General features: G+C 44.7%; 1 protein-coding gene across 6 annotated transcripts in view; it reads right to left on the bottom strand.

Annotated features, from left to right (window-relative positions):
• Positions 1-15,282: 15,282 nt before the first annotated feature.
• Positions 15,283-18,796, bottom strand: part of BRD4 (bromodomain containing 4) — a 138,915-nt gene continuing 135,401 nt past the window's right edge. For all 6 annotated transcript variants that reach the window (XM_053294383.1, XM_053294384.1, XM_053294382.1 and 3 more), the window contains 2 exons: positions 17,588-17,825; positions 15,283-16,701 (listed from right to left, as the gene is read on the bottom strand). In XM_053294383.1, the coding sequence (XP_053150358.1) occupies positions 16,633-16,701; positions 17,588-17,825 (307 nt within the window). In that variant the 3' untranslated portion in view covers positions 15,283-16,632. The remainder of the gene's footprint in view (positions 16,702-17,587; positions 17,826-18,796) is intronic.

The following is an 18,796-nucleotide window of genomic DNA, read 5'->3' on the forward strand; positions in this document are numbered from 1 at the left end:
CACCCACCCCACTTAGATAAATGCAATAGTTTTTGTGAGTTCTGTCACAAGAAGATTATGGATAAAATATGGAAAATATTTGAGGTTAGTTTAAGGTTCTGCTCCACCCTCCCGCATGCCTGCCCCAGGGATGCATATATGCCTTCTCTTAAAAGGCACATTTAGCAGAAAAGGGATATTTTAGCTAACATGGACCAAAGAAAACAGAGAAAGTTATAACCTGAATTCCCAGAGTTTTTGATCTAGGAATAAAAATAAAAAGTGAAGGGCAAGACTGGAAAAGTGCAATGGCAGAAAAAGGCACACATCATATAGTCTGTTAGTTTTGCTATTATTTAAAGCTACAAGCTAGCATTTAAAAATAGTACAGCTGGAAACCTATGCACTTGAGTGCCATGTACAGTTAAAATCCTGAGTGTTGGACTAGGACCAGGCAGAAGAGAGTCCATATCCCTGCTCAGCCATCAAATTCACTGGTGACTGTGCCTAGTCAGTCCTAGGCTTGACTGACTGATGGTCAGACTCCTGAGGAGGCAGCTTCAGGTATTATCATCTCCAGTTCAAGCAGATTTTGTGTCTGCCTTCCCCCTGCTCTTCTGCTGGCTTGGAATTTACCCCATGTTTAATTGTCATCTGATGTTTTATTCTTTAGCGAGTTGAGCATTGCAATTTCATTTTTAGATCTTTTTAAAACATTCTATCGAAAGATGATCCAAATAGTTTATAAATTAATAAAAAGAAAGAAACAGGTGTCCATATATCTCACCCCAACCCAACCCACCCCACTGGTACAAAATCACACACATGGGGTAGGAGCATGGGGGTGCCACAAGAAGTGCCGAAACTCTGCTCCTGACTGCTCTTGCTCCACTACATCACTGGTTTCTAAGAAGGGAGGAAGGCTGTATGGTTAAAAGGTGCACATGACCTCCGGTAGCCACTGTTAGGGAAGACAGGAGCTCACCTACCTTCCCCGCCAGATGAGCAGCAGCTGCCCCCTGCCACATCATGCACCAGGGATGTGCACAGAACTGGTTCAGAGGTCCTTTATGTGCCTCCGAACTGGTTAGAAAGACCCACAAGTCCTCTGGTTCAAAGGCGGCCGGGGGGGGGGTTGACTTTAAGAGCGTGGGAGGGCGCACTTACCCCTGCCTCTGCTTCCCCCAGCCGCCCCCACTCTGTTTGGAAAGGGACCATCAGGGCAGCAGGGAGATACGCTTTGCCTCCTCGGTCCCGGAGTCACTGGAAGTATCCGACACGCCTGCGCTACACACAAAGGGGGCATGACCTCGAGCTCCGGAGAGCCTGAACGAGCTCTGCCCTGTCATTTCAGGCAGCACTTGCTGCCTGACAACATCTCTCTGGAGCCTGGGCGTGTGTGGGGGGGGGGAGGGGGGAGAGTTTGCATGGGGCTCTTCTGGAATCTGGAGCCCAAACCACCACCCCCGTGGGCTTCAGCGGACCCTTCCATTGGCAGCCCGGGTTCTTTGAACCCGTCCACACAATGGTGGCTCCACCCCTGCCCAGACTAACTGTCCTTTGCTCCACAATTCAAACACAAAACAAACTTGGACATACAGTACAGTTCATACACATACACACACACACACACACACACACACACACACCACAACACATGTGCCTTGCTTCACAGTTCTGATGCAGACTTTTTGGATCACAAACTAACTTGAGCACAGTGCATTTATTCATTTTGCTTGTTTGTTTTTTCAGATGTAACAGTTCTACTTTTACTAAGTGTGAAGTACTCTATGGATACAGATAACGTTTTCTGGCAGCAGGGATAAATTCATTAAAAATCATAGGATCGACTGATTTCCTTGAATTAAACAATCAGAGTCCTGCTAACTTGGACAAAAAAACCCACCTTCAAGTATACACTGATACTTGGGATCTGAGCTGTCAGTGACTGACCAGGAGAAGGATCTTGGGGTTGTGGTGGACAGCTTGTTGAAAGTGTTGACTCAATGTGCGGCAGCTGTGAAAAAGGCCAATTCCGTGCTAGGGATCATTAGGAAGGGGATTGAAAATAAAACGGCTAATATTATAATGCCCTTATACAAAACTGTGATACAGTCACACTTGGAGTACTGCGTACAATTCTGTCACCACATCCAAAGAAGGAAATTGTAGAACTGGAAAATGTGCAGAAGAGGGCAACCAAGATGATCAGGGGCTTGGAACATCTTCCTTATGAGGCAAGGCTACAACACCTGGGTCTTTTTAGTTTAGAAAAAAGACGACTGTGGGCAGACATGATAGAGGTCTATAAAATCGTGCATGTTGTAGAGAAGTGGATAGAAAGAAATTTCTCTTACACACATATTACACTATAACCAGGGTCATCCCATGAATTTGGTTGCCAAGAAATTTAGGACCAGCAAACAGAATTACTCTTTCACACAACATATAGTCAATTTGTGGAATTCTCTGCCACAAGATGTGGTGTTGGCTACTAGTTTGGATGGCTTTAGGGGTATGGATAACTTCGTGGATGAGAGATCTGTCAATGGCTACTAGTCAGAGGGCCATAGGCTACCTACAGCCTCAGAGGCAGGATGCTCTGAGAGGAGAGCTGGTCTTATGGTAGCAAGCATGACTTGTCCCCATAGCTACCGTGTTTCCCCGAAAATAAGACAGTGCCTTATATTAATTTTAGCCCCCAAAAATGCACCAGGGCAATTAGCGGCACATCAGAAATTACTGCTAGGTCTTACTTTCGGGGTAGGTCTTACTTTCGGGGAAACAGGGTAAGCAGGGTCTGCCCTGGTTGCATCTGAATAGGAGACTTGATGTGTGAGCACTGCAAGATATTCCCCTCAGGGGATGAAGCCGCTCTGGGAAGAGCATAAGGTTTCAAGTTCTCTCCCTGGCTTCTCCAAGATAGGGCTGAGATTCCTGCCTGCAACCTTGGAGAAGCTGCTGCCAGTCTGTGAAGACAATACTGAGCTAGATAGACCAATGGTCTGACTCAGTATATGGCAGTTTCCTATGTTCCTATGTTCCTATGCCTCTGAATACCCGTTGCAGGGGAGTAGCAGCAGGACAGGGGGCGTGCCCTCAGCTCCTGCCTATGGGCTTCTGGTGGCATCTGGTTGGTCTCTGTGTGAAACAGGATGTGGGACTGGATGGGCCTTGGGCTGTTCTTATGTTCTTACATTCTTATGTTCATCTTGGGCTACATGTGTGCCCAATTTCAGAACTCCAATTCCAACCATTCTGGAAATGTAAAGTGTTGGCCAAAAAGAGGGAGCATGCACTTTTTAAATGAAAGCAATACAAAAGACCAAGAAAAGCTGTAATATGATCTTGGGTTAAGACTTTATAACTACAAAGAATAAGAATATAGATGGGTATTTTAATAATAAAGGTTAATAATACTGCATACAATGGCTTAAAACTTAATAAGGATTGTTTTACGAAGTCATAATACACTAAAAGTCCTCATACATATGCTGGTTAGGTATTTAATTCAAGTATCATAAATGTCCTCAGATATATGTTGACTAGATTGTGTAGTCTTGTGATTCCAAATGAGTTAATGTCCTTATAGATCCTTATAATATCAGACACATTTCCATCTATACCTAATCCCCATCTATATTCTTATTTTTTGTAGTTATATATTCTTAAGCTAGGACCATTTTACAGTTTTTCCTGATCTTTTGTATTGCTGTGGTTTAACCTTTTGGATCAGGTTCATATTCTGCTTTTGTTTTGTGTACTGTGCACTTTTGTATGAAGGCAAAGGCCAGAATCCTTCACATGGGGTCCAATGTTGGTCCAAGGGAGGGCTTCAGTTCCAGAAGCTTTTGTAATTTTCTACCATGAAACAAGTAACTTCTAGGACTTTTTAAAAGTTGTTTTTTAATTTTAAAAATCATTAAAATTAACTGATTGATCTGCTTCAAAATAAACACCCAGAGTCCTGCAAACCTGTCCTACATCTGTGCTCAGTTTCATAACTCTAGGCCAAGCCAAGTCATTGACAACCAACACATCCTTCATTGACACCTGTAGTGTCAGTTTCATCCATGTGTTATGTCACCACACTCCAAATTCCAGGATGAATTCTCTCATCTATTTCATGCAAATGGAAAACAAGCTGGAGATCAAGATGGAACCCTGTGGAATCCCATAGGCCAATAGCCCAGAAAACAAACAGGTTAACCCACAGCACCATCTTCTGAAGCTTGCCTTCCAGATGGGATCATAGACAAAAGTAATGCTCCTCAGCCCCAAGCCAGCAGGCAATCCAGAAGGATAATGTGATCAGCAATTGCAGGCTTTCATATATTTTGCTCGCAACACTCACTATGGTGAGTTTGCTGCCACTATATGGCAAGTGTGATGAACCTCCACCTACTGCCAACCATGGAGAGGTGGGCGGGGATTTTCCCAATAAAAGCAAGTAACCACAATCTTGGCTTGATGACCATGGCTAGCCAAAAATTGTGGACCCCTAGTCAATGGTAATGAAAGCCACTGAAGTCCACTGTTGTCTGAAATGCTCATAAGTGGTCTGAAACATGGGGGGAAATGAAACTTATCTCTCTCAACAATAGCAATCCTGGTAGAAGTCTTGCTAGGGGCGTATGGAGTTTGGCAGGGGCTGGGGGACAAAGTCCGACTGGCAGCTTTTTTACCCTATGGGTGTTCCTTTGCATGTGCAAAGCGCACATGCTACCCAAGCCACATCCCCTGCATCTTATGTCAGATGCAAGGGGGTGGAGTCAATGCTGAGAACAGGGCTGTGACAGTCCAAGCAGAGTTTCATTTCTCCTGTCAGCAGCTGGTGGGATTGCTGAAAGGGAACTCCTAACCCTTTCTGCAATTCCACCAATCGCTTACAGGGGAAATGAAACTCTGCTGGGGGTGTCACAGCCCTGTTCTTGGCGCTGACCCTTCCCCTTTGCATCTGATGTCAGATGCAGGGGAGGAGCCCATGCCCGGTGGGAGGGAGTCCATCTCTCCCCAGCCAGCATGAAATGCTGGCTAGTGAGGAGAGGGGCATGCCTCACACTCCCAGCTGGCAAGCACTTTGTTCACTGGCTAGGTGTGAGAAGGGGCAAGGGAGTCCCCAGGCCTAGGGTGAGGGGGAGCACTGGGAGCAATTGTGCTCCTTTGCTTAATGGTTGCTATGCCCCTGTGTCTTGCCCAGATGATCAAAGGTAATTTTCATGCTACAGGACTCTTTCTGGTTTGTAGGAATTGCTTAAAACATTGTTTCATGGTTTTGATGACATGGGAAACTGAGGTTTAACAAACCAGCAAGTTTTGAATTCAGCCAGGCAACAAGGAGCGGAGTAATAGGGTGGAGGCTCACACAACTCATTCACTATCCAACAAAATTTGATTTGTCGGATTATCTGAATTGAGTACAAAGTGGGGAAAAGACCATCCACATAACAAAGGGGTGTTCCAAGAGGGTGTCAGGACATCCATGGAAGACATCTTGACGGCCATACTCCCAGCACTACCACCTAATCGTGTGGGTGGGGATGGTATCATCCAAACTTTCCCAGTGTGTGAATAACTGCATGTGTGTACAGAACTGTACATGTACATGTACACAGAGTGTACTTGCATTGCACATAATGTGTGAAGAGGGATTGCATGTGGGTATTTCAGGCCTATTTTTTCTGTAGAAGTTGAATCAGCATACCCTATTCACTACTTTCAAACCAGTCATATATTTCATAAACCAACTAGTATTTCTTCATATTAAAATAATATTTTAAAACATATCATGATTAAAGGTTCAGATTATAACTGACTGCTGGTAAAAATACTAAGGAAACACATCTTCATTCTCAGGCTATGTTAAACCTCTCTCACTGCTGAAGTGAGTGACAGGAGATAAAATCCTCTCTTATGATTACTCCTCTCTCTGTAATTATGATGTCTGTCAAGGCATTTGGCTCTTATTGAATGACTTTGAAGGTTTTTAAAACTGTTATGGAACTTCCTGTCAACGGGAGCCTTGAAACTTGGTGCTCATGTAATCCTTGAAACTCAGTTTACTAGAGGCTTCTGAAAATGCGACATTTGTATATCTCCCCCCAAATATAAAGAATATAAAAAACATGGCTACACTGCTGACATTTGGTCCACAAAGAGCCCATGAGGCTCTGAGCTAGAGTGGTCAAGTGACCAGAAAATAAAAGCCTTCCTGGTTTTCTTTCTTCTTGGCTAGTTGATAGAAAAGCAAGGAGCCAAGTTCTGTTGGGTTTCCTCTCAGATGATTATAGGTTTAATTGTACACTTTCTTTGACTACTTGTTTATTTTGGAAAACACGTACCATGCCTTTCCAGTCACAAGTGTTTGAAGTGGCTTACAAACAAGGTTAAAACAATAGTTCAAACATAATTACAAGTTGTTCTAGTAGGAACTAATCTGCCTACTTTCCTTTCAGAATCTCTGCAGCTGGACTAAATGTGGTCCAAATTGATTAAGCAGTTCACAAGTTAGCCCACTTGCACCTCAAATGTTAATGCATTCACCATCTTGAATTGGGATGGATGACATCATCACAAACTATGTGTCTGATGTGTCCATATGTGTCTCTACACCTGTACCAAATTTGGCCCAAATTGGTTAGGCAGTTCACAAGTTAGCCCACTTATGCCTCAAATGTTCATGTGTCTGCCATCTTGAATCAGGCTGGATGACATAATCACAAAATATACCATTGAGGTGTCCCTATGTCTCCCTACACCTGTAGCAAATTTGGTTCAAATCAGTTTGGCGGTTCACAAGATAGCCCAATTGTGCCTCAAATGTTCATGAGCCTGCCATCTTGAATTGGGGTGGATGATATCATCACAAACTACACCACTGAGGTATCTCTAAACTGTACCTGATTTGGTTCATATTGGTTCAGGCATTGCAAAATTGATGGGAAGGACACACGTACAGACACACACACAGAATGCCGGGTGATCTCATAAGCCTACTTGAATTTTGCATTCTCTTTCGAGCTCGAAGCAAAACACAAATGGTGAAATGTTCAACTGGTGTGATGTTTTGATGGAACCAACTTGAAATGTTTCTAGTGTTTCGGACATAGGGAACAATGGGGAATCTTTAAACACCCCATTGTTCCTCATGGGTAGCTCTTAGGGACACCAAAGTGGGTTGGGTGGTAGGGCATGATGGTAGGGCAAGATGGGCAAGATGGGCAAGAAGGCAATTTAAATCAAATTGATAACCTTTCCTCCAAACTCCCAAAATTGCCTACTTGCCAATTTCTTTCGTGACATAGGGAACCAGAAGCCCCTTCACTTCCGGTTTCAGAAGCTGATTGTCCGAACTCAGAAAACCAACAAAGGGTGAAAAGGGACCTGCGGTTTCTGTCGCCCAACTCTATTCTCTCCCTTCAGTCAGAGTGGAGTTTCGCCACCCTTAGTGGTGCCAGCAATATGTTCAAAGACTGGCACTGCAGTTTGGGCCGAACGGGACTGGCGTTGAGAGAGGAAGCTCCTCCCTTACTCTGGCCCGATTGGCTGTGTGGGCTGCCCTGTCAAGAAGGAAGCCTGCACAGCCAGCTCCCCCGCCTCTTTGAAGTCTCGCTGACTGCAGAGAGGCCCCTCTCCCCAATGTCTGAACATGGATGGGAGAGCTGGGGGAGCGGGTGCGGAACCACAGGCCCACTGGACCCACGGTTCTGTGCTATATCTGAACCTGGCCAGTGCCTGTGCTGCAGTAACATTATTGGCACAAGTTGCTTTCTTACATGTAATCATGACTCCTTACATTCCTTCTTAGCATTGCAACAGCTGCCACAGCAGTACCCATAGCAGCAAGCAACTAGAGCACCTTCAGCCACATTTTTGACTGAGTACACCTTGTAATGCAGATTACAGAGCAGACCAAAGGACTGAGTGAAGCACAAGTTAGTCTCGAGGCCAGACATGCTGGATCTCAATCTGAGATCCAGCAAAACCGGATAGCAACAGCACAGCAGCATATTCTACTCAGTGCTGAGAAAAGAAAACCACAAAAGCAAACCTTCCTTCCTCCTCTCCTGATGCATCCTCTTCTTCAAGAGAGGCACAATATAAGGGCTCTCTCTCTGCCTCGCAGTCTCTTTGAATACATTTTGAAATTTCCTCCTTTTGTGTTCCCCCACCCCCTCCCCCTCCCCCCAGCCAATGGGAGCACAGTTGCCCATGACAACACTTGATTTGTATGATAACAAGCCAAACAAGAAGCCAGGAGATCGCAAGCCAGTCGGAAGCCAGTGCCAGAAAACCAATCAACAAGGGAAAAACAGACATCCAAAAAGGTGCTTGGAACGCCCCCGACCGTTTCAATCGAAACCATTGAGCTTGAAACAGTCTTTTTATTTAAAGGGTGTTCTGTTTTGAGATCGAAACATCCCTATTATGCTCTGTACTCAGTATAGAGTACAAAGCAAGGGTATTAATTCTTATTTGAAACTATTTTTGCTCTGTAATCACCACCCACCACCTAATGGCGCAGCGAGGAAGCAAGCTGCCTAGAGAGCAGGAGGCTATTGGTTCGAATCCCCACTGGTGTTTTTCCCAGAATATGGGAAACTCTTATATTGGTCAGCAGCGATATAGGAAGATGCTGAAAGCCGTCATCTCCTACTGTGCCAGGAGAAGGCAATGGTAACCCCCTCCTGTATTCTACCAAGAAAACCACAGGGCTCTGTGGGTGCCAGGAGTCGGCACCGGCTCAACGGCACAACTTTACTTTACTCAAGAGAATAATAGTATAAAATAAGAATTAATACCCTTGCTTTGTCTCTTCTCCAGTCCTTCCCATAGTCCTCAGGAGTGACGGAGGAATCGGCAAGAGAGGACAATTATGGGAGTGGTAGCACTGGGCTGTAGTTGAGGTCACATTTGTCTGATGCTGGCCATAGGACATTCAAAACCAATGATGGTTTTGAACGATGCAAAGAAACTAGTCTGCCACGAGGTGGGATTAAGAGCAGAAGATTTCAAACCTTTAGAAACTCCTCCTTTGAATAATGGGAATTTGATCTGAATTTCTCTGGGGACTTTTTAAATTGCAAACTGGAGAGACTACACACACACAACACACATTTAACTGAGACAGTTGACAATTCTCTTCACAGCTATTTGTGTGCAGCTGATTGGGTCTTTCCTCCCTTTGTATTTTGGCTGGTGAGAGCTATGCAAGGTTTTGAATTCTGCACAACTGTTAGGAGTTACCATTCCAGACATCACACTGAGGCCCAGTATTGCTCAGTGGTATACAATGTATGGTGGCAGATGTAGAGCCCAGAGCATGTAGGACCCTAATGGAATACACTCCCAGACTCCCTCCTAAAAAAGGGTGTTCCGCTGCCACCACCTGGCATTACTAGCCGGAAATGTAAAACCACAGCCTGGACCTCCAGAACCCATGAGGAAAGGTCTAGCATGTTTTTACAGGAATGCCCCCTTTTAACTTGAAAAGGGTAAACTGCAAAAATATCCTAGAACCTTTCAGTGGCAAAATGAAATGGTGGTGTGGGTAGGCCAGAATGTAGTAGTACTTCCCAGTGCAGATCAGAGTGATGGCAAAACAAGTAAAAAGTCTAGTTTATTAAGTAAAAATTAAAGGAACAGTTGACAGGCAACAAAGCTGAACAGCAAATGTTCACAAAAGTTGACAGCATTCTAATTTGCATCCTAGGCTGAAGATGGAAAAGCCCATGAAGTAATTTCCTCTTAGTTACAAAAGATGAATTTGAGACACTAAAATCTTACAGCATGATTGAAGTGGTCCTCTGACCCAGCTCAGACAAACTTTGCAAGCTCTCTGAAGCATGCAGGTTGGACTCAGGCAACAGGCCCTCACAGAAGTCCCTACCAAAGAACCCTATATTTCTCTCCCATCCCTTTTTTAGAAACTTCCAAAGGAAATCCTGTCTGGCAACTCAGATAAATCGGTGATAAGTTCACAGTCTATGCAAACATTTGGGATCTATGGTGTGTGATTGCTCCAATGGTTGAATTAAATGACTCAACCATTACCCATAAGAATTGCCATTGGAAGAACAATAAGACTGTTAGCCTTGTCCAGAATGACACAGTGTAGTAGCCATTTGGTTGTGTGTGAGACAAACAGGAAGAGCTGGCTCTGTATGTGGAGAGCAAGCAGGCCTCATATGGAATTTCTGGTATTTGGGTTGCCTAGAAGCAGGGGAGCACTTAGGTAATTTTGGAGTCCAGACCTGAAGGGCTCATGGTGTGTGCAGAGGCCCAAATGGGCTGAAAATGGCCCGATCTGTCATTTGGGAGGCAGGCAGGCAGACTCAGAGAAGGAGCACTTGCCGCTGCCTCCCTCCCCCAAGTGCCTGCACATCTGCTGTCAGCTCCCATCCCTGCCGCGCAGCAGTGCTATTTGCACAATTGCACTCTTGCACAAGACCAATGGCACTGCCTTAGATGCCCACAGCCGACAGCATGGACCAATGGGAAATGCAGGCGTTAGCCGGTGCAATGTGTCAGCCCCTCTTCTAGCTACACTCCATTGTTATCTGAAAGGTCAGCTGATTGCATGATGTCAGTTGGGCACTATGTATAAACCAGAAAAGCATCTAGGTCCTCATCCTTAGGGCCCCAGACATTTAGCCTTGGACTTTTGTGGTTGGAGATGATGAGAGTGGTAGTCCAACAACATCTGGGGACCCAAGGTTGAGGATCCCTTTTCCAGAACATTCTTGACAGAACCCCATGCAACTGGGCAATTCTCTTCCTTTGGAGATCCACCAGAAGCTCTTTCATGTGATACAAATCAGAGGGAGAACTGAGGCAGCAAAGCCCCTCCCTTGTCCTGTCTACCGTAGGCTCCTCCTCTTCCAGAACTGTCTCATGCAGTGGCCATGATTTTCAAGTTATTTTGCTGCCCCATTTCACTTTTGTGCGATGTTGATTAAATTGTACGCCATTATTTTAAATTGCCAACTGTCTAGAGAATATTGGCAGAAAGGCAGTATAAAAATATAGTAAAGTGCATCCTTTATTTGAGATGACAAATAAAGTACCGTAATTGTTAATGTAGAAGCAGGGGCGTAACGAGGCTGGAGTGGGCCCAGAGACAAAATTTTAAAATGGGCCCCTCGCTGATATACACACACACTCACTTCACATGTGACTTGCCTCTGGGGGGGGGCCTCGAGGCGTGGGGGCCCCCGGGCAGCCGCCTCCCCTTGCCTAATGGTAGTTATGCCCCTGCGTAGTAGGGTGGATGTGTTTTATGTAGTTTATGGGTTTCAGAGTGCAGCTGCAGCTAGGCCATATTGCAGCCAACACTTCTTTTGAAATCTAGCTATAATGTTCAGTCTTTAATAGCCGAGAAGATGTAGTTATCACCTTGCAATGGGCAGCTATTACAGAAGAGCATCTTATTTTCAGCACTGTCCAAAGGCTGTATGTTTTGCCAGTTTGGATCTAATGTTGGTACTCTTTAGCACTGATATTTCAGTATTTGGTCTGGGATAGGCTACAAATATCTTGAAAAATTGTAAATGCATGGCTTGTGTTAAGGCAATGGAAATGTCTGTATATTGTGGAAGAGAGTTTCTAGGGAGCAGAGTTTCGGGGGGAAATTTCTGGAACAGTGACTGAAGGGAAGTCCTGTTGATGTGCTGGGAGGGACCCATCATTCAACATAGCCCTAACCAAGCCTCCCTGCAGAAGAGTGAAAGACTAAACAAAAAAAAGTTTACTTCATATATTCAGTACAAATGTTTATTTTTGCAATGAGAACTGCACAAAAAACCTTTAGTATATAAGTGAAAACTCTATGAATTCCCTTCTACAAATGTCTAAAGTGTTTAATACAAGTTTCAAATTCACTGACATAATTATTTGCCAAGCGTTCCGTGCATTAAGTACAGTGGGATTGTACATTTCTTTTATTCATTTGTACAGGACTGAAGAAGGGAGAAAAATAACCAAGGTTACAGTATTTAGGCTAGATTCCTACATCTAATGTCTGTTAAAATCATACATGGGGTGGGGGGGTGGGAGGGGAGAAAGGGAAATTAAATAAGTCTGAATGACAACCAAATTATAAACACATTTTGTAAAAACAGCAAAAACAAAAACACAAGAATAGCAAAAAATACCTTTGGCAGGAAAAAAACACTGAATCATTTATCCAGCTAACAATACCATTCTATGTTCATCATTCAGAAATGTGTAAAAATAAAAGACCAGGTACAGCTTTTTAAAAAATTAAAAGATAGGTGCAAGCCTGTAAACATTTCAAGAAATTTGCAAAAGAGAGAAGTGAGCAGAAGAGGAGACGGTGGCGGGGGAGGGGGGGAGAGAAAAGAGACTGCTGAGCAAGCCGCCAATCTAAAAAAATGCTACGACTACTTGGAACTCTCAACTACTGACAAGAAAGGGCTGGCAAATGTCCAATGCAAAAGAGGGTGAAACACTAAAAAAGGACTAACCTCACTACTGACTAGATACAGGGGGGGCAGGGCAGGGAAAGGTGGTGTTCTTTGTATACATATAAATTATATCTCTCTTAAATTTTACAACTGAGGGTGCTCTCTTGGTAGAAGTTCCAGCATCTCAATTTTTGTTATGCTTTTATTTTTATTTTATTTTTTGTCAGTGTAGTGTGGTTATATTATGTACAATTGTGATGAGCTCATGTGTGATCAACTCTTACAGCGGATGTGCACTTAAAGTACTCGGAAAACCCTGAGCTTAAAATTAAAGGAGGGAGATGATCATCCAAAGTGCTTTGTAAAAAGGAGAGGGAGAGAGACTTGGGGGCAAGGAACACTGTGAGAAAAGGACTGGTGATGGAAGTGGAAGGATCAGAACATGTTCAGAGGAGCCAAAGTTCCTACTTCCCCATCAAGGATCTGCACAAAAGCCAAGAAGAGAAGATTAAGGCCAGTTAATGAACCTGTAGTCAAGAGGATGTGCAGGTGGTCCAGGGAAGAGAAGGGCTGAGAGGAGCTCTTTTGGTTTGAGCCATAGTGGCATGAGCCCCTTTTTCTTGCCCATTCCTGGGATGCAGTTTAAAACCTAGGGCTAATTCGTTAAGTAAGCCTTCACAAAGAAGTGGTGTGACTTGGAGATCCAACCTTTCATCCATTCTGGGATGATAATAATGCCCACACATCAGCAGTTACAAGGGTGGAAGCTAGTTTTGTGAAAATCCAGCGTACTGTGACTACCTTTATGTTGGTCCAAAGAATTATTTATTTGTTTAATTGCATGCAGTGTCCCAGGACTGCGTGCCACCCTCGGGAACCCAGTCTCTGTCAGACTGTACAGTTGCATTGTAAGGTGAAGGGCAGAGCCACAGCCTACAATTACTGGCCACTCCCAATACAAATCTGCACTTGGGATGGAAGTGCAAACACCCCTGACCTTTTAAAGATTGGTGCCAATCAGGAAGAAGAAGAAGAAGAAGTAGAAGAAAGCACAGCAAGATTTTAACAATTCCTTGCTTTAGAAAGCTTGGGCAACACCCATTTGCATGTATTTTCAGCAAAATGACACTCAAATCAGCTACAGAGAGGTTCTCTTGGGAGTGTCACTCCTCCCACTCCTCCTTCCAAGAACCCAACTATCTGGTACTCTACACAGAAAATCACAGAAATTCTCCAATGATGCAGAGTTAAAAGGCACCTTAAGGTAAAAATTCAGCATGACGACCAGCTGTTCATTAACAAGAATGCCAGAGGAACACTAGCCCCTGAAATCAATCTGCCCTCATCAATGTTTGGCTAGTGCACCAGGTTGTCCATTGTGTGGGCATATGGCTCCAACTGCAGGCATAGAAATCTAACTAGACATTAAAAGGCCAGAGTTGTTTCCAGAGTTCGGCTGGAAATAGGTGACACTTTGTCTGCCCCACCACATGGCAGTGGCAGCCTACAGCCCAGTCTTGGTGCTGTGCAGTGGGCTACGTTTTGCACCGGCTGCAAAAAGACCTGAGAGTGATGCTGAAGAGGACTGAAAGATGCAAGGGTAATATTACGCCTAGGTAGTGGAGGGCTATCTCTAGGTGTCCCTTTCTTCATATCTCCAAGATACAAAGGATATGAGGAATCTGGATAGTACAGTCTTTTCCAGGCCTGGGGACCTAGAGGTAGCTCATCATAAGAAACTAGCTACATTTGGGCCATTTTAGATCCTGCTTTCTTCCTAACATAGACACACAATGCAGTACAAGGCTGCATTTATCTCCAGATTGGGCCAGGTATAAGCTAGTGAATCAGACAGTATCTTTATTGGAGTCAGTGTTCTGACTTCATGTGAATTAAGAGGAGAAGAGATGATGGTGGATTATGAGCTGTCTTTCCAAACTTCTGCCAGAGGGAAAAAACAGGGCTCTCTCTTTGGCTGAATGTGCAGAAGCAAGCTGGCTGAGGTGTTCACATAGGAAGTGATAACATCCTCTACAGCAGTTAGCTAGGGAGGAAAAAGCACACTGATAACAGTGTTGAACTGATAGCCCAATCCCACCGAATTGGATCAAGGATAGTTTATGCTAGAACAGTCACATTTTGTCAAGAAGAGTGGCAACAGAAAGGCAATCTTGCAAGCTCTGCACTGTCAAATCCTGTGGCCTACAGTTCCTGTTCGAATACTTGTCTGGATAAAGAGTAAAGAAGGTGAAATGGATTTCTCCATTTGCTTTTACTGGATCCTCATGGGGTCAGCTACAGCCAGTTCAAATGCCCAACCTAGCACATCTCAGGCAGCTAGGTTTGAGAGACACCTTTTGCTGCCACCACAGGCCTGTCTAAGGTTTGGAGAATCTCCTGACCCACAAGAAGTAGGGTAAACCTTCCCTCTTTCTCAGGCCAATGGAAGTGGGCCAATTATTGCTATCCAAGGCAGCATCAGGCTCTCTCCGAAACTTGTCCACAGCAGTAAGAGGCAGTGACTGACAACTGTCATGATGTGCTCTTCCCCTTCTTTTGGTTGAGAGCTGTAATGCAAAAGCAGCCATGGTGGAAGCTGCCTCCTGGGCGAGTCTTTGCTGAGAAGGCACCAACTGCTGGATACTTGGTCTTCCTACAGTTTCTATGGAATTCGGTTGCTTTAGTGCTGCTATCCCCAGGGCAAACCTCCCCGAGGCTGATGACAAGATGGAAACCCTGCCCACTGTGGCAAGGGAGCTCCTCTCTTCCCTGCTGGAGCAGGACAGGGTGAACAGGACACGCTGTCTTTTGAGGCTGTACTCCCCTAAGTAACTTCACCACAAGCAGGGTTTTTAAAAAATGTCAGTACGACACCAACTTTAAAAAAAAAGAGATGAGTTTATTTCATGATCAGTACAGACCAAATGCATATTCACCGTATTAAAGTAAAACCAATTAATTACTCCAGAGATTGGCCAATACTGACACACCAGTATTGTACTGTATAGTGGGTATTTATGGCACATAAACTTGGAACAATTCAAAGAGTAAAATGAAAAGAACACACTAAAGGTGTTGGGGAAATGATCACTGCGGGTGTGAAAGAAGACTCGACTGAAGGCAACCGGAGCAGGGTCTTCTTGCCTGATGATTCAAGTCCACTCCCACCTGCCCTCCTCCAAGCTTCTCCTTTGCTGTATAAAAACTAATCTTAAAACAGACTCCATGACATTGAGAAACCCAAAATGTAGCTTTCTGGTATTACAATTAAAAATATAGACTAAAAGTCTGGAACGGAGCAAAATATAAGCAGTGTCTTTACAGAGTTTGGTGGGCTCACCAGTAAAACTCAAACAAATATATGCCAACTATATTCACTATACAATACAGCCACAGTCAAACACTATTGACAGGGTGGGAGCTTCCCCTGGTGCTAATGTTTTCCCCACTCCACTCCACTCTGTAATGAAGAGACAAGAATACCCACTCAAGAGCTGAGCAGTGCCAATTTGTCTGGAGGAAAATAAACAGATTGAAAGAAATTGACTTTGGTTGGTAGTCTAGCTCAGATTCCTGGACCTCCACACAATGCTAAAACAAAAACCTCACTCAAATGGCCAGTTACACTTGACACCTCCACTAAATTATTCCCTTTTTCACAAGCGAACACTTACAGAGAATGACTCCCAGCTAAAGGCTTGCGGGAAGTTTAGTTAAAGGCAAAGCCAGTGATGAAAGGACCAGAAACAGCTTGTGTGTTTTCCCTGCTGAAGCCCAGGCAGGGTCTTCTTATACATAGCCTCTCAATGCAGAGTGTCTTGTGTTGCCACTGGCACACAGCATTGTAGGGTCATAGACATTCTGTAACTAAGAACTCTTATGAATAGAAAAGGGGTGAACAGCATAAAGTCCTGGATATACTGCAAGTAAGTTTGGCATAGAGAATATCAAGTGATCAGGGGCACCCTTCCCAGCAACGGCATGACCACTGACTCAAACCTAGTACAGAGTTGGCTTGTCTTGGTCTCTCTTTCTTCCGTGAGGTGGGGGTGGGGGGTGGGGAAGAAAGTCAAATTGTAAGGCAGACTCTGCTGATCCTTCTGAGGCCACGACTGTCACACATGCAGAAAGGCTGCAGGAATGCTCTCCTCCCAGCCGCCAACACCACTATGGAGAGTCAAAGATTTGCCGGGAAATTAGAGAGTCAGGAGAAGAAAACCAGGCGCTATTAGAAAAGATTCTCTTCAAATATTGCCAACAAATCACTCTGGAAATTCATGTCGATCGTAGCTGCCATCTGGAAGGGAGAAGAGAAAAGGGCGGCATGGTCATCCGGATTTGCAGAAAAAGTTAGATTCAGATCACTAACAGGCACAGAAGGAAGATTGTCATTACATCCCCAAATTGACAAGGGCAACTGCTGGCCTTCCCGGGCAGGGCACCCCCTTTCATCCATAAAGCTCAGAAAAGCCTCGTGAATATGGCAGTATGCTTGAGCTTCGCAAGGAAACCCGACTGGACAACATAAACAGAGATCAAGCAGGCAGCAATGTTACCCTTCTGAGTTAAAAGACTGCCTCACAAAAGGGAAAAGGAACAGAACACTCCAAAGAGGGGCAGATGGGTGAAGACGAAAGAGAAGCCATGTGGAGGAGGAGGAGGAGGAGGAGGAGGAGGAGGAGTGTGTGTGCACAAACAGACACAGATGGAAGAGAAAGGCAAGGCAAGAGAGAACGAGTGATGTGGGAACAACCATGGAGAAGTGTGTGATTTCACTGACAAGGAGCAACCTATCGCCTGGGGTTGCAGAGGGCTGAGAGTGTGTTAAAGAAGGTATCTGGGGAGAAAGATGTGAATGTGCAGCACACAGTGTGCAGTGTGTTGGAGGCAAGGCAGTTTACACTTCAATGCCTATGTGTGGAGTGTGTGAGTATACTTGCTGAAAAGGAAAGATCAACAAGAGAAAGGGAGTAGGAAACAGAGAAAAAGGGGAAGAAATCCAGAGAGAGAGAGAGAGAGAGAGAGAGAGAGAGAGAGAGAGAGAGAGAGAGAGAAGCCAGAGAGCTAAGTTAAGTTTTCTCAACTCTTTCTAGGAGGGACCCCTCAGTACTCCATGTTCAACTTTGCACTGGTCTAAACACTTCCTGTTTGAAACCCTAGTAGTCCCTTTCATCCCCACTTACTGCCTCTCTGCGCCTTCGTTCCTGCTCTCGTTTTCTGAGCATCTCTCTCTGTTGGTCCAGCATGGACTGAGAAGACTGTGGCTGAGAGCTCTGTGCTTGGGGAGCAGAGGCTGTAGCTGACACCTGCTGCTGCTGCTGCTGTGGCGGTTGATGATGCTGTGGCTGCTGCTCCTGGCGCCGTCGGACTTCTTCATGAACTCTGCGAGCCTGCTCAAGAGCATCCTCTTCTTCACGACTCCTGCCAAAGACCAGAAGCACTATTAACATCATGGATTGCTCTTTGCAGACAGTCAGAGAAAGCACATATTCCACTCAGGAAAAAGATTCTAGGTCGGTCCAGACATCACAGAACCTGTTAAAACCTGGTTCCAAGTGATGCCCTCAAGCCTAAGCACATGCTCCACCCTCCCATGCCTGCACAAGCCCTGGAACTGGAATTAGAATTCCGACTTAGGTTAGATGCAGACCGAGGTTGGTCGTGACATCTGAACTGACCTATCCTGGTTTATTCTAACCAACTTAGTGGAAATAAAGGTAGATATATGCAACCTACTTCAAACAAGTTCTTCTCTAATTTGGTTTCAAGAAAGTCAGTTAGAATAAACCAAAATTGGTCAGTCTGCATTTCATGATTGATATTAGTTTGTTTCTAACCTAAATTGGAAGTGGAATTTCTGGGACGTTTGCACAGGTGTGGGGGAGCAGGGAGCATGCATTCCAATGGCTTGGGGATGTATCACAACACCAGGCAGTAATCGTGGCTCCTTGTGACATCTAAACTGACCCTCTGATTTGGAGGCACTGCTGGATATTACACTTGAGACACACCTTGTTAGCAGTGAAATAAAAGCAGCCGGAAAGAGTAATATTTCTGCTGTATCACCATTTCAGCCTCTCTTAGAGAGGTCTGCACTGGAGCAAAAAACAGGGTGGGGTGAGTCTATTCCTTCCTGCAAAAAATGCCTTTTAAACTATCTTATTGGCTCACTGCTGCTCGGCCAAGAAACAATGCTGTATTTTTGCAGGCACATCTCTTTAGGGTGAATTTTCTAACACTGCAAATCTTCATGCGCAGTGATGGTACCCATGAACTCACACAAATCACACTGAAAGCAATGGATTCTATTTTGGATCACTGAAGCCATTTTTACCACACTCCCTTGCTCCCTTCAGGTGTTAAGTGTTTGTGTGGAAAGGGAAGCACCAGAA

Source organism: Hemicordylus capensis, chromosome 2 (genome assembly GCF_027244095.1).
Source record: "Hemicordylus capensis ecotype Gifberg chromosome 2, rHemCap1.1.pri, whole genome shotgun sequence".
NCBI classification, from domain to species: domain Eukaryota; kingdom Metazoa; phylum Chordata; class Lepidosauria; order Squamata; family Cordylidae; genus Hemicordylus; species Hemicordylus capensis.